This window comes from Mus musculus, chromosome 10, assembly GCF_000001635.26.
Source record: "Mus musculus strain C57BL/6J chromosome 10, GRCm38.p6 C57BL/6J".
NCBI classification, from domain to species: Eukaryota; Metazoa; Chordata; class Mammalia; order Rodentia; family Muridae; genus Mus; species Mus musculus.
This window is the reverse complement of record NC_000076.6, coordinates 121,739,666-121,754,819: the sequence shown is the minus strand read 5'-3', so window position 1 is coordinate 121,754,819 and position 15,154 is coordinate 121,739,666. Positions and strand designations below refer to the sequence as shown.

General features: G+C 47.2%; 1 protein-coding gene across 2 annotated transcripts; it reads right to left on the bottom strand.

Moving 5' to 3' along the window:
• Nucleotides 1-1,954: 1,954 nt before the first annotated feature.
• Nucleotides 1,955-14,890, bottom strand: BC048403 (cDNA sequence BC048403). Of its 2 annotated transcripts, none has more exons than NM_173022.3 (3): nucleotides 14,610-14,890; nucleotides 9,204-9,489; nucleotides 1,955-4,517 (listed from the first exon to the last, which is right to left on the bottom strand). In NM_173022.3, the coding sequence occupies exons 1-3, from the start codon at nucleotides 14,842-14,844 to the stop codon at nucleotides 3,701-3,703; spliced, it is 1,338 nt and encodes a 445-aa protein (NP_766610.2). In that variant the 5' UTR covers nucleotides 14,845-14,890; the 3' UTR covers nucleotides 1,955-3,700. The 2 variants fall into 2 exon arrangements, with proteins under 2 accessions (NP_766610.2, NP_001346649.1); NM_001359720.1 differs by having other exon boundaries at nucleotides 9,204-9,322.
• Nucleotides 14,891-15,154: the final 264 nt, after the last annotated feature.

Sequence of the window (15,154 nt, the reverse complement as noted above, 5' to 3'; positions counted from 1 at the left end):
GAGACTGTAATTAGAACATCGCTACTTTGTAACCTCTGCCATACAACCTCTGTAGGGAGAAGGACACAGTCACAGGTGACAGTTCGAACACATCTCTTTCTTTTTGACAGGGCAGCCCAGTAAGAGCCCAGTGGCACAGATCTGAAATGACACTATCTCATCTAACTATAAAAGCTAGGAACAAGGAGCCACGGAGACTTGAAAGCTGGGTGTGTCCTTAGGCATTCAACTGCCCTTCTCATAAAAGCTTGGGGGTTCCCTGGACTTGAAAGAAGAGAACATGAGAATTTGCATTTAAGTCAGGGAAGTGTGGCTCACCTTCTATTTGTACAGCTTTCCAGTCCTTTTGCAACAAAGTGTCACACACACACACACACACACACACCGCCCCACTCTAACCCATGAGAAAGGCAGCCCATGTTTGCTCAACCCCACTTTACAAAGCTCCCGCTCTTCGAAGCTGACAAGCCAAAGTAATGGACCCACCAAGCTGCCTATGAGAGTGAAAGGCAGACAGAAGTTAAAGATCACCTTAGGGAGGGCAGGGGAAGTCCCATTTCCTTCTTGAACGGAAATTTTTCCAGTGTACAAAGGGTCTTAGTTGCTCAGTTAACAGTCTAGCTTCATTTTAACACACTCCTTGGAATGACATAGATATACCAGGCTGGGTCTCATAGAGGACAAAGCTGTTAAGGATTCATCCACTTGTTTTTTGGTCTTTATTTTTTAAGATTTATTTATTGTAATATGTAAGTACACTGTAGCTGTTTTCGGACACACCAGGAGAGGGTGTCAGATCTCATTATGGGTGGTCGTGAGCTAAGGCTGAGCCGCCCCACAAAATTTTTCCAGTTCACAATCTAGGGATTCACAACCGGATCAAACATCATGCAACATCCACTACCCAAGCAGCATCGTTAAAATAGAGCACATTTTAAGGGGGTTGGCTACACTTCCAGTCACCCAGAACCCAACAGGTTGTGGCTTAGATATAAAAGTCACATTAGTCGGTCCACAAGAAATGTGTCCGTTTCCACTCCGATCAGCAAAGTGGGCACTGAAGATGCCAACCTTGCATCCAGGGAGCAAATCCTTTTTTTTTTCTTTTTCTTTTCTTCTCTTTTCCTTTCTTGACTTGAGCCAAAATATGGGCATCTTATATTTGTGTGTATATGTCACTGCTGTCTCCCTGAAGGCCTGTATCCTCCCTATGGTCACTGTGACCTATGTGGAGTTTTTACCTCCAATGATTTTCTAGCTGCCTTCTGGAGTGGGGCCTGTGCTGCTCGGTGGCCAGGAATGTTACAAGACTTCAGACCTACCTGGGAGGAAGAGGAAGGGATGCAGATGCAAAACTAACGGAGAGAGCTGTCAAAAAAAAAGGTCGAAGGGCTGGCTCTGCAGAAGCAGATAAGCTTGGCGAAGAAAAAAAAAAGTGCAGCTGGAGAAACAGCTGGAGCTCAGTGGTTAAGAGCACTGACTGTTCTTCCAGAGTTGCTGATTCAATTCCCAGCAACCACATGGTGGCTCACAACCGCCTGTAATGGGATCAGATGCCCTCTTCTGGGGTGTCTGAAGACAGCAACAGTGTGTACTCACATAAATATTTTTGTTTTTAATAAAGGGGGTCGGGGGAGCTAGAAAAAGCAGAGGAGGCAGTGAGGCCAGCCCTCAGGACACAGGCCCCGCCAAACCTGAGAAGCCCGGGCCTGTCCACAGAATGAGTTCAGTTTGGCCTCCGTTCCCAAGCGAGCTGTCTACCCTTTGTGCTGTGCTATGGTTGTCCAGCCCCTCAGGGCACCTGAGTCTAAAGGTAACAACGTGTTGTAGGGGACACACAGAGACCCCGCAACCCAGCCCTCCAGTTTCAGGAGGCTCTTGGAGAAGAACCCCACAACATTCATATGCACACAATGCAATTTGCTTGACCAGAAAAAAACCATATATACATGTATATATGTAATTATATATATAAAACTTTATTGAGGAGCTTGAGAAGTGATTAGAGTCAGTACTAATCTTCGAGGTTCCTCCAATCCTGGCAGTGCATAGGGACTTAAGTTTATGTTGCCATAGATTTTCTTAATATTCACATCTGCCTCCTGTTCTTTGTAAATACCTCTTAGATTACTCAAAATATGTTTAAAAATAAATATACAATTCAAATATATATATATATATACATTTGGCCATTTTAAGTAATATATATTTATATATGTGTTTTATATACATCCCTCCATGGTTTACTGAAGCCTATATATTCTTTTAGGTACTGGGAACGACATCATTAAGGCTAATGGTGGAAAAAAAAACAAAAAAATACATACCAAGGATTATTTTTTCAGTTTCTCAGCAAAACACAAAAAGAAGAAAAATGGTTTGGTTTTTAATTCCAAGTGTTTCCAATTTTTCAATGTAAGGTCAACATTTGTTCCTATTTGTATAGAGCCTGGAGAAAATGCAGAGTCAATCACTATCACCTGTTTAAAGACAACTGGCTTAAGTTTGTGTGAAAGTGGGGAGATGCAGATAATTGGCCAGTGAACCCTTGTACAGCTGGACCCCACTTGACCAGGAGGCCTGGGAGGGGCTCCCCGGCCCTGCATGAGCCTCATGCTCTGTGGACACCCCATCAGACAGTGGCTCCATACAAGCCCGAGGAAAGCCTTGATCTGACTCTAACGTTTACAGGAGCTCCAGGGGACAAACGCAGCAGTAACAGCTCAATGCTTCCGTGGTCTCTCTCCATCCGCTCCCCTGTGAACTCGCAGGAGGCCAGAGCAGCCAGTGCCGAGAAGCAGTGCCGAGAAGCTGCTTCTGCATGCACGTCAATCATCTCCAGAAGGCAAGAGACCACGCCCAGAGGTGCTGGGGCCTCACCGGATGCCCTGACTATGGAGCAAGCACAAAGTATTAAGTCCGTCATTTTGATTTTATAAAAATGAACTGCAATGTGTGAGAAACTAAAACACTTGGTTAAAGCACATGGCTGAGTGCTTTCCACACTGAACCATGGCTTGGGCTGACTTGGGACAGGTGACTACCAAACCCTTTAAAGGTAAAGACTGATGCGGATGGAGCTGAGGGTCACCTGAAAAGGACCTGTGGATGGTTGTACTGCTGTAAGGACCAGTATCAATTGTCATCTCCCACTTCACCTCCTGACAGAAATTTCTCACCAAGATTCTAATTACAGTATAATACTAATTAGATCATTTTGTAAAACTATTAATACTAGTGTTTGTGAAACTGAAAACAATCCCATCTCTCCCTGTGGCTGGGGTGGGGGGGAGACGGAAGGAGGGAGGGAGGGAGGGAGGGAGAGAGAGAGAGAGAGAGAGAGAGAGAGAGAGAGAGAGAGAGAGATGCTAGGAAGCACACTGGGGCACAATGGTCAGAATAGCAACAACAAAAAAAATCTGGAAAGATAAATGAGAAACCAACAAATATTCAATTGACATGAAATACAGGGAAATCAGAAAATGCTGATTCGCCTTCGCTGTACCACGGTGGTTCAGTCACCATGGCTCTTCCAGACGACTCCTTGGAGACTCCGTCCTTATGAACTGTGCAACATGATTAGGGAGGTTCTGTCTTTAGCTCTGCCCAGAAATAAGCGTGAGCTAATATAAATTCAAATCACAAACTACTCAACTAAGAACAATGTATCCAATCTTGGAAAAACTTGGGCAAGCGCCTGCTAACCTTTGGATCCAGGCTTCAGACTTGCAAACACTTTGGGGTTCTTAAGGGCAAGCGAGAGCTCGTTGAGGAAGGAAATAAAATGGGAGTCTCTCTCAGATTTCTTTGACTCAAAAATGACGACGATGGTGAAGTGGGGTTCCGGGCGGGTCAGGAAGTAGGTGCTCTGGACTTTGTCGTCGTAGAAGTGGACCACTTTCTCCAAGCTGTTCAGGTCAGATGCTCGGTCTGTCATGATCATGATAACATTGGGCCAGTGCATGACGGGCCTGTCACTGGGCAGAGACACCACGGCTGGGTACTGGTCCACTCCCTTGGGGGCCTCTCGGTAGGAATGTGGGTGGTGGTAGCCATGACCCTGAAAGCTCTCTGAGCCCCGGTTGTCAAAAATTAAGGAGACGTTGGCAGCGTCGTATTTCCTGATAAAACTGGAGATCTTTCCAAAGAGGTCCGGGTTGGCCTTGGCCGTCAGCGCTTTCATTTCGGACGCGGTCGTCTGTCGGCTCAGCGCCTCGTGGAAGTAAAAGCTGAACTTGGCCAAGAGCATGGTCTTGAGTTTCATCAGCCAGAGGAAAAGGTGTGGCGGCTGCACGGCCTTCTGAGACTGTCCTCCGAACAGGTGCTTCTTGGTCTCCCGCTGCTTCTCAAAGGTCTGGCCCCAGCTCTGAAGCTTCGTGTGAGCGTTGTGCAAGGTAACCAGGGACGGGAGGAACTTCCACTCCGAGATCTGCGCCTGCGCCTTGAGGAGATGACTCAGCACGCCCACTTCCAGCTGGAAACTGCTCTCCAGAGGGCTGAGGATGGGGTGGTGAAATCTAGAGGGGAGGGAGGGGCGGAAATCATGGAAATGCCACTTCACACTGAGAAACCCTTCACAGTATCAAGACAGCAACAGCATAAACCCCTAAACACACTGCCAGGCAAGTGCTATGACAGGGCCACCTCAGTGGGAGAGGGGATGGTGGGCAGGGGCGCGGGGGGGGGGGGGGCAGAAAGAGGCGGAGCCTAGGCTGGATCATTTTTAGGACTCTGGTGTATCTTGAGCATTTCATCTTATTCTCCTAGGCAATAGCTTGAATTTTGTGGGTTTTCTTTTAATCAAAGTAACTAACTTTTGTCCAAAATTAAGGAGAACTGACACTGACTCTAATTCTTCACCCACTCACTCTGAGAACTGTGTGACTACCATCAGAACAAGGAATCCTCTTTTCAGGGTGTGCAACTAAAAAACAATTCTGAGACATCCGCTGTCCACAGATAAACTGTTTTAGTGTTCATGGACCCATTTTACAGATGAATATAAACATTATAACCCCAAAGCTCAAGAGATAAACACATTTAATAAAGGGATACAGCACTTACCAGAGAACTATTAATAATTCCACCCTCTAATCCCCTTCATAGTTAACCATGGTTAAAAACAAAATGGTGGCCAAGGCGAGGCAGGGCCCACGGAGCACAGGGATACAGCATGAAGGGCCCTCCAGCAGGAGGATGGGCACAGGGCAGGGGGAGAGGGCAAAGTGACTCCTATGTAAGAAGATGCCACCATGAAACCCATTATTTTGTAATTAAATCTAAAATTTTTAAATTGGCAGATGACAGTCTGAATTCATAAATTCATTTGCCACAAAAGAGTATCTAACACTTTTTAAAAATCACTTTCCTCAAAATCTTAAGAAGGTATTTAAGACCTTGAGTAATCTGGCCCTTACTCAAACTGAGCCACATTCCTTTTACGTTTTTGTCCTCTCCCCTCCCTCCCCCACTCTGCTTCCAGCTCCTGTGAAATGATGAACCCACACCATCATCTCGGGCCTGGAGGAATGGCTCAGGGTTGAGAGTACCAAGCACTCGCCTAAGCTGAGTTCAGTTCCCAGGGCTCATATCAGCTGCCTCACAAGCACCTGTGACCCCTGCCTGCTCCAGCAGATCTGACACCCTCTTCTGGCCTCCATGGGTGACTGCACTCACATGCGCATGCCTTCCCCCTACACATATAATTAAAAGGAAATAAAATATACTATTTCAAAGTCAAGATAGTAGTACAATTTTATTTTCACTTGCCTTACAAAAAGTGTTTTACAACTTTCTGAGCTTGTGCTACAGTGATGCTTTACTGAGAGCAAGTACGTCACACTTGTATATCATGTATCTGGATATTGTAATCACACCTCAGGAAGTAAATGTATGAATGTAGATGCTGACTGCAATCTCTATATACTGTTCTACTTCAAAATAATCCCAGAGTGTGTGGGGATTTACATATTACGTGATGGGAGGAAACTGATGTGAAATGTTCTGAGTATGAACACTGTCATGACTGCGTGTAGTTCTTGGGAGCGGAGAAGCTGAGTATTTAGGAAGGCGAAGTTAGGAGACTAGCATCTGACTTCCAGGGACAAAGTTATCCACATGGAGAGAGAAAGCCAGCGTGGCAAATGTTAACAAGATGTGAGGTTGGATGAAGGACATCTGTGTGTACTTGAGTGAGTTTCTGTGTACCATGTGTATCCAGGAGCCCATAGAGGCCTAAAAGGACACCAGGTCCTCTGGAACTGCAGTTACAGATGGGTACAAGCCAGGAGTGGGTTCTAAGCCATCTCTCCAGGCCTTGCTTTTTTAACAGCCTTTTGGTATTAATTTGTGTTCATAAATGCACTATAAAACTCACCCTTTAAGCAAATGACTTGGTGTTTTAGCACACTCAGGGACTGCCCAGCCGCCAGGTCAGCTTTTCAGAATATCTGAGCTGGAATTGCTGGTCGTAGTAACGATGTCAATCATCCTCTGCTTGCAATTTTTCTTTTCTTTCCAAGATTTATTTTTAAGTGTGGAGGGGGCCTGCACATATACGAGTATGGGAGCACATAGAGGCCAGAGGTATCAGATCCCTTAGAGCCGGAGTTACAGGCTGTAGTGGCTTAAACAAAAATGGACCCCATAGGCTCACAGGGCATTGCATTATTTGATATGTGGCTTTGTTAAAGTGGGTGTGGCCTTTCCGGAAGCAGTGTGTCACTGTGAGAGGGAGGATGGACTTTGGGGTTTTGGGTGTCCAAGCCAGGCCCAGTGTCACTCCCTCTTCCTGCTCCCTGCCAAGCTGTACAACTCTCCGTGACCTCTCCAGCACTGTCTACCACAGAATGCCTTGTTTCCCACCAGGATGATAATGGACTGACTTCTGAACCGTAAGCCAGCTCCAAATCAGTATCTCCCTTTGTAAGAGTTGCTGTGGTCATGGCATCTCTTCACAGCAATGGAATACTGACGAAGACATAGGTGGTTGTGGACTACCCGTTCCACAACCTGGTACTACAGTAATTAGCCTCGGATAAAGATAAGAACATGGCACTGGGTGCTGAGAACTGAGCTCAGGTCCTTGCAAGAGCAGTATATACTTGTAACCTCTGAGCCATCTCTCTAGCCTCTGCAATTAGTTCCAGGGCCCAGAGAAGTGGCTCAGAGGTTCAGAGCGCTGGTTTCTCTGACAGAAGATCCAGGTTCGATACCCAGAGCTCATGTGGTGGTTCACAATTGCCCATAACTTCAGTCCTCTGGCCTCTACAAGCGCCAGGCATGCATGCGCTGTGCATACATACATGGAGGCAAGACATCCAAACGTATGGTCTACTTCAAAGGAGATCTTTCTAAACCAAGTAATAACTACTGTATTAGGCTCCAAGGAAGCCCTTCACTCTAGCTAAAAGGTTTTTTTTGTTTTTTGTTTTTTGGGGGGTGGGGGATGGGGGTTGGTTTTTTTGTTTTTTGTTTTTTGTTTCAAGACAGGGTTTCTCTGTGTAGCTGTCCTAGAATTCACTCGTAGACCAGGCTGGCCTCAAACTCAGAAATCTGCCTGCCTCTGCCTCCCGAGTGCTGGGATTCAAGGCGTGCACTGCCACCGCCCAGCTTTGCTAAGGTGTTCTTGAGCTCCTGCCATTCTTTAAGGAAGGTGTTCTTGAGCTCCTGCCATTCTTTAAGGCCTGTTCCCAGGGTTAGGCGGTGTGCAGCACATCACGAAGAGCTTCGTGTCTTTGGAAGGAGTCAGTTTTTTCAAACAGCAATTTTCCAGTTGAGCAACACCATTTAAGTTAAAACTGGCCTCTTAATACTTTCTCAAGTGTTCCAAAGCACTTGTTTGTCCTCCTGAATGACAGACACATGCCCTCACTAAGAGCTGAAAACAAAACAAATAGAAGAATTTCCGACAGATTCATAAGCACAGGAGAGTAACAGAGGTAGCTAACTCCCAGGTTGTCCCTCTGAAGAGGGCATTTATTAGACTACTGGCGGGTTGGTCACATTACTCTCTGTGCAACTGTATGTGTGCATGCAGGCGTGTGTGCCTGGGCACAGAGGCTGAGGAGAAGGAAGCCTGCCTCTGCACTTGCCCACTAGCACAGTTAGATCTCCCCTTCCCCCTTTTCCCAGCATAGATGCCGCTGGCCTCTGGAAAAGACGAACAGAGTGGGCTCAGCCTGGCGCAGGAATATTGTGATTCCCCCTTTTCATGGTGGCACTCTCTTCTCCCTAATGACCCCCGCATAACCCTGTGTCGCCGAGGCTAGCACTCCCCTTGATAGATATCCAACACTTCTCCAGTGCAGAGGGCTCCTGCCCTGGAAGGGAACAAGGACCAAACACCCTTGAAATGATAAGGCCCAGGCTACAACCAGGACGAAATGGCAGTTCAGGGTTCCCATCAGCTGTGAGCAGTTTGTAACAACACACTAGCTCCCGACTAGCACCATAAAGTTACTTTCCAAGTCAGGAAGACCCACCCCGCCCCCAGCTGCACGGTCCGCCCTGCTGTCTGAACAAACATGATCAGGTTTGAAGGATGGCTTTCCCTGCCACCTCCCCAGTCTCGGGACCCCAAAGTTCAAGGATCCCTGCTCATGCAAATGCACACAAATATACTCCGAGCCCCTGGGTGTGGGCATCGCGGGCACCGCATCCCTAACCTGCGCGGTGGGAAAGGCTTTCGATCTGGGTCCTGAAATAAAGGCTTTGTTTTGACATCGGACTGTAATTCCTGTCGTTCTTCTGAGGTTCCCGAGAACTGGGCATGTCAAGGCCAGCGGATGGCATCAGGAACCCTGCTTTCTCTCTCGATGCCCTGTTGTGTGGTCACGGGGTCTCTTGCTGAACATCAGCAGTCTTTCTGTCTACAACACCTTTATTTAGTTCTGGTATTACAGGAGCATAAGTGGCACCCAGCCTGCGTGGCTACAGAGTCAGGGCTTCCTGCTTGCCGAGCAGACGCTCTTACCCAGTGAGCCATGGCCCAGGTCCCATGCAACTGTTCTATTGTGAGTTCTCTTTCTCCTGATGACTTAGAGAAGCACCCAGCACCACTAACAAAGTGCAGAGCGCACGCCTGTTCTTTCATGAGCACATACAAAGTGGAGTACAGGGTCCCAGGGAGGCCTTCCTAAGAGGGAGGGGACGCCAGAGCCTGTGTGGGGCTGCCAGGCCGCTGCGCTCTCCTGCACACTCACCTGGAGCTGTACTTCCTGAGGATGGTATCCAAGGTGCTGACCAGCTCTTCTGTGTTGATGAACTTCTGTGTGCTGAGGGCGTACATCTTCTCGTAGAAGTCTGCGATCTCCATCCGAGCCTGAACAAAGAAACAGAGCTGCTCTGACAGGTGGGGGAGAAGCTCCTCCACGTGAGGAGCCGTTCCGCCCGGGGCGCCGCGGCCGGCCACCACTTTCTTCAGTTCGTTATGCAGGGAAGTGTAGATGGTGCGGATGGAGTCTTTCCTGCTGAAGAATGACTGGCCCCCTGGGAAGCAAATGACAGAAGCAGATGACAGACAGGTAAGGAAGAGAAACCAAAAGGACCTGGTGCCTCCCAATACACACTTGAAAGGAATCTAGAGTCTTTGGAGCCCCACTGGGCTTGTGTCCCCCATGTTCCCTGAAGAACAAGTCAGAATGAGCACTGACTACAAAGTCATCAGTGTGAGGCTAGACCTGGAGTTGCCTTGCTCACATGTAATTCCCCCAACTCCACATTCAAAGTCACTTTAAAACATCATTACCCTAGCACATAACTGCTGCAGGGTACTTGATCACACTGTGAACCCCAAGGCTGTGTTATGGTGTGGCTTAGCCCTTAGCATACACGTTTAGTTCCTCCAGCTGGAATACAGACACGCCTTCCGTACACACCTTTGATCCCAAACAACGAAGGTCAAGTTAGTTTGTAGAAGAAAGCAGCCATGTTTGAAAGTGATTGTGTGATTGAGTGGCAGACAAAGTGATGAACCAGAGAAAGATTTGACAGAATAGGATATGCCAGCTCTCACAAGGAGAGAGAGGAAAGGGGAGCTACTGAAGGTGCAGGGCAAAGAAAGAGAAAACAGGGAGAGGAAGCAGTTTTACCAAGAGTTTCCAGAGCAGCAGAAGGAGGTAGGAGGCAGTTCTCTGTACAGTTTTACAGAGACAGGTTGCAGAGAGAACAAGCGAGACACAGATAAAGACAGAATGAGCCGGAGGATGAGGAAGAGCCAGAACAGATTGCCGGAGTTAGTCTGAGACCACGCAGAGCAAAAAGTCAGATGTGGAGAGAGAAGCCAGATTGAATCAGTCACCTTGGAGGGGGGTTTTGGGCCACAACAGCTGAGTCGAACCAGCCAGCCAGAGCTCAGAAAGAGCTAGAAAGGGTGAACTTACTCAGCAGTAAGTCTCAGAAGCTAAAAACATTCTAGGCCTAGATAGACTGTACAAAGGCCAGAAGCTTCCAGGGTTAGGCCCAGGTAGACAGAAACAGCAAATAAGCCTCAAAGATGACAATTACAAGAGGGGAATGAAAGTTACTCTACATAGAACATAAAACCTGGATTTAAGAAAAAGACAAACAGTGCTCCGTTTTTTACAGATACATTTTTAAAACAAGAGACCCCCACGGATTATAAGACACTTCCTTTAGGACTGGTAGCCCAGGGCACTGTTTCTTCTTCAGAGACGCATCATCCTTGAATCTTATCTTTTAGGCCAAGCCAGCTAAAGAGAGTACACACTCACACATCCTTTTATGAAGCACACACTGGGGTCTTGGGGGAGGGGGTGTGCCGTGCTCTTGACAGGGCTGACGAGACAAGCACACCACACTGTGAATTACTAAGACCAAGAACTGATTATAAATATCTGTTGCTCCACCGCAAACAAACACACAAACAACAACAACAAAACCCTGCAAAAGAATCAGAGCAACCCCATCCTTGATGACAGTCGTGAGGACCAAACGGTAGGGGTATCATTTACTCTCAAAGCTGTGCAGGACTAACTATATCTCTAATCACAAAGCCAGCTTCATGGGTATTTTCTTAAGCTTGGATCCCCCATCAAAGAGCCAGATGCAAGACTTTAGCACAATGACAAGAAACAGGAGTGCTTACTACGGTGGTTTCTACAAGTGTACAAAAACCTCGGAGATCTTCTGTTAAGCTCTGAATGCTTCAGCGAAAGGATGGATGGGTGACCGCACTGTTTGACCGCCTCCACTGTCAGAAAGGGGTGCGGCCGGGGCAGAAACTTGAACACTGCGTTGGAGAAGTAATGCCTGCCCTCATCAGATCACAAGGGAGCAGAAACACAGCATAGAATCAAGTGATCCAGAGGTCCTGAGTTCAATTCCCAGCAACCACATGGTGGTTTACAGATCTGATGCCCTCTTCTAGTGTGTCTGAAGACACCTGCAGTGTACTCATATAAATAAAAAATAAATAAATTCAAATGGTACCTTTAAAAGCTTATCGATCGATACCAATCACCAGTAGGTAAAACTCATACGTGGAAGAGAGACCACCAACATGCCTTACTTTTAGTTCTTTCTCAGAGCTTTCAGCAAAACAACCCTATCTCTACTACCCTGCCTTCTAGTGCCCAACGAGGACAGCACCCTGCCTTCTAGTGCCCAACGAGGACAATGCCCTGCCTTCTAGTACCCAATGAGGGTCCCTCTTCCTTTAGGTCTTCCTTCATGCTGGGAAGCAATCAGAAACACCCAACTAATTTTCTTTTCCAGTATTTTCAAGTTACAAATTCTGATGTGTTTTGAATTTTTTTCCCAGAATGTTCTAGTTATCAGTGACTGTTATTTCTCCAAGGTTTCCACCTTTACCTCATAAAATTTCAAGCATAAAAAGTGCGTTAGCATCATAAGCATTTTACTCTACAACTTCTTTGTAGTGACTTTTAAACATCCATCCTTAAGTCACCTCCGAGCGTGCCAAGGTTTATCAATCAGGGTGTGAAGAAGTGCTCCTGTAATGAATGAAGGGTGGGCACTTATGACAGTCTCAGATGTCCCTGCTACCCACTCAGCACATTGGAACCACTGTCTTTTCCCAAACTAGTGTTTGCCCTCAAAGCACGGAGAAGGTGCCAAGATAAAAGTCACACCCAGTTTTTCAGGAAAAAAGCCAGGACATTGATAGAGGGTTCTTGTCAGGTCTGTCCTTGGTTTAAAAGCCCATGCTTGCATATTTAATCAGGACCAGCTGCTAGAGCTTCAGACAGAGGTCAAAGACTTTTGTTTTTCTTTTGAGACAAGGTCTCACTTTGTAACCCAGGCTGACCTTTAACCCCCATCCACCTGCTCCTGTGCGCAGCACCACTACAACAGTGCAGACTCACTTGACATGTGCTGAGCCGGTAGATGTTAATTAAGTGTTCTGACCACAGAGAGTGAGGGGGTGGAGGCCATGGACTCCCTTGCTCATGGTGTTCTTTTCATAACGCACAGTAAAACATCAACTTGGATATGCCAAGTACATACAATTTTTATTTGTCCATTATACTTTCAAAAAATTGTAAAGACTTCTCAGACCACGTTCCCTTTTGTTTTGTCTTTTGAGACAGGGTCTCACCATGCAACCCCAGCTGGCTTGGAACTTGCTCTATGGCCTCAAACTCACACCTGCCTCTAGCTCCTGAGTGGGCAGACTGAGGACAAGGACCACCATGCCCAAGCAAGGCTTCAAAAGATGTTAAAAATATGTATAATTGTTTCATTTTTGCTTCACAAAGAAACTTGTATGGATTCCAAAATACATGGTTACTGCTTTAAATCATAATTTTTCCCATTCTCTGATAATCATAATATCATGCATGCACCACTATTCAAAGACAAAACTTATACTGACTATTTACCTGAGCATTTAAGTTACAAAGGACTTAAGCATGTCATTTTTAGAACACTTACTCAGAAGGGAGGTCAGCCCTGGAGCCCCCAGTCATGTTTCACGGTATGACCTGAGAGATAGGCTCCCCTACAAGACAGCTGAGGTTCAAGCAGAACTCAGCACTTTATACAATAAGGACCACTTCACAGAAGCCAAGCCAGAGACAGGAAAGGACGTGTACAGGTTCGTAGACGTGGTGGCCAGTTCTTTTTACACAAAATCCTGGTGCATACAATTCAAACTTAGTGCAGACTTAGTTAGTTAGTTAGTTACTGGGATCCACATATGGACTTTAGGAAACCCAGTTGCTCTTTCTCATTCTATATATCTGGTACATACATACATACATACATATGGGGAGGATAATCCTATGGATGGGCTCAAACAACAATAAAGTTAAGAATCATGGTACCTGGGTCAATCATTGTTTTTATAGGGAGGAAGCCTAAAACATCTCAAACTGCCAGAATATTATCCACCTTCGATATTACTGCTAGAATGTATCATATATATGATATATATCAAATGCATACATGAATAGTCATCATATAAATAATATTTGTACATGCTTTGAATAAAGGATATATATACATATATATGTATATATATATATATACACACACACACACACACACACACACACACTCAATCTGGTTATTCAAGGCAGGTGTGTTCAGGTTTGAGACCCACCACCTCCCATAAAATGCATACCCAACTCACTACACTGTAGAAAACAGGACAGTAACCCTGTAATAGCAATTGCACCTTTGGGCCCATTAGAGAAAAACAGAGTAAAATCTCTGGCCACTTTTTACCAATAACTAAGTAACAATCATTTGAAAAGCTACAGGCCTTATCATCTCAGAAAGTCCTTTGCCCAGAGTGTTTACCAAACGTTCAGTATTCAGCGAGCTACCTGGCAATAGAAGGGGATCAACTCTATATGTAACGTACACTCTCACTCTCTTTGATGCCAGAGATGTGTATCCTTCACTCACGAAAGGCCCTCCAACTTGTAATAACTAAAGGGTCAAGAAGAAACCTAAGTATTACAACTGCCTATTCCAATTTTTTGGTAGTCAGCTATCATTTGTCATTATTATTAAAGGTAATACTTTGAATGCACAGCCCTTGGCTTTTATGAAGCCGACTGTTTCTTGTAGTGGTAGTCCTGCATCTTATTTTGAGGGTTAAAATTTACATGAGGACTAGCAGTGTTCACTATCCTGTCCCTTAACGCTTCTCCAGTTAAGGTTTTGCATAATTCCTGCCCTTCCTGGCCAGGATCTGAAGAGGGGACAGGACGCCCCTCTGTATAAGAGGCCAGACAAAATAGCATTTATTAACACACCTAGCTTCCATCGCCTGCTTTTGCTCCTCAGACCGCAGTGAGGTCTAACTAGTGAGTTAGAACGGGGACACAGAACTTGGTTAACTTGTCATTTATGAAACCAGTCCATGCACGGTGCAAAACCGTAAACCCACGGGGTTTGGAGCATGCCCAGGGAAGAGCATCCTCCCAGTCCACCTAGGCAGCGATGGCACAGGCCGGTGGGCGGAGCTTGCGGCACACTAGGGAAGAAGGGGCACCGGTGGGAGGAGACCTGGGCAGAGTGGAGCCTGCCGCTGGGAGTGACGAGGCACCCAAGCCAAGCAGACCAGGCAGCGCACCCCCTTTCCTTCCTCCTCAGGGGCAGGGGCGGGGCGGAGGTACCTAGTTTCTGCCCCAGGTAGGTGAGGCTGTGATAGACCTTCTCAGCCGCGGCCAGGTGCGCCAAGGCCGCCAGCAGCGACAGCCAGCTGCCCCCCGCGCTCTTGTTGGCCTCTCGTTCCTTCTCCACATTGTCCTTGGCCTTGTCGTAAGAGAAGATACCCAGGTGAGAGAAGAACGTCTCCAGCACCGCCTGTTCCACCGGCACCGGGGCGGCTAGCGGGATAGACTCCCCCATGCGACCTGCGCGCCAGCTCCACCCACGTGGCTCCGCTCGCACTTCCGGGTTCTGAGGGGGACGCGCGTGCGCAGCTGCGTGCGTGCGCGTGCCCGCGGCGGGGCGGGCGAGCCGGCTGGCGGCGGGATGCTCCCGGGGCTCGCAGAGGGCGTGGCGGAGGTGAAAGGTGGAGGTGGCTACCAAGCCTAGGAACCTGAGCTTCCAGAGCCAGAGACCTGCAGCGGAGCCACCTCCAGCCCCGGGACGTCTCCTGCCCTCCGGAGGCCCCTGGAGGCCAGCGCCTTAGCGCGGATGACGTCACACGGGCTTG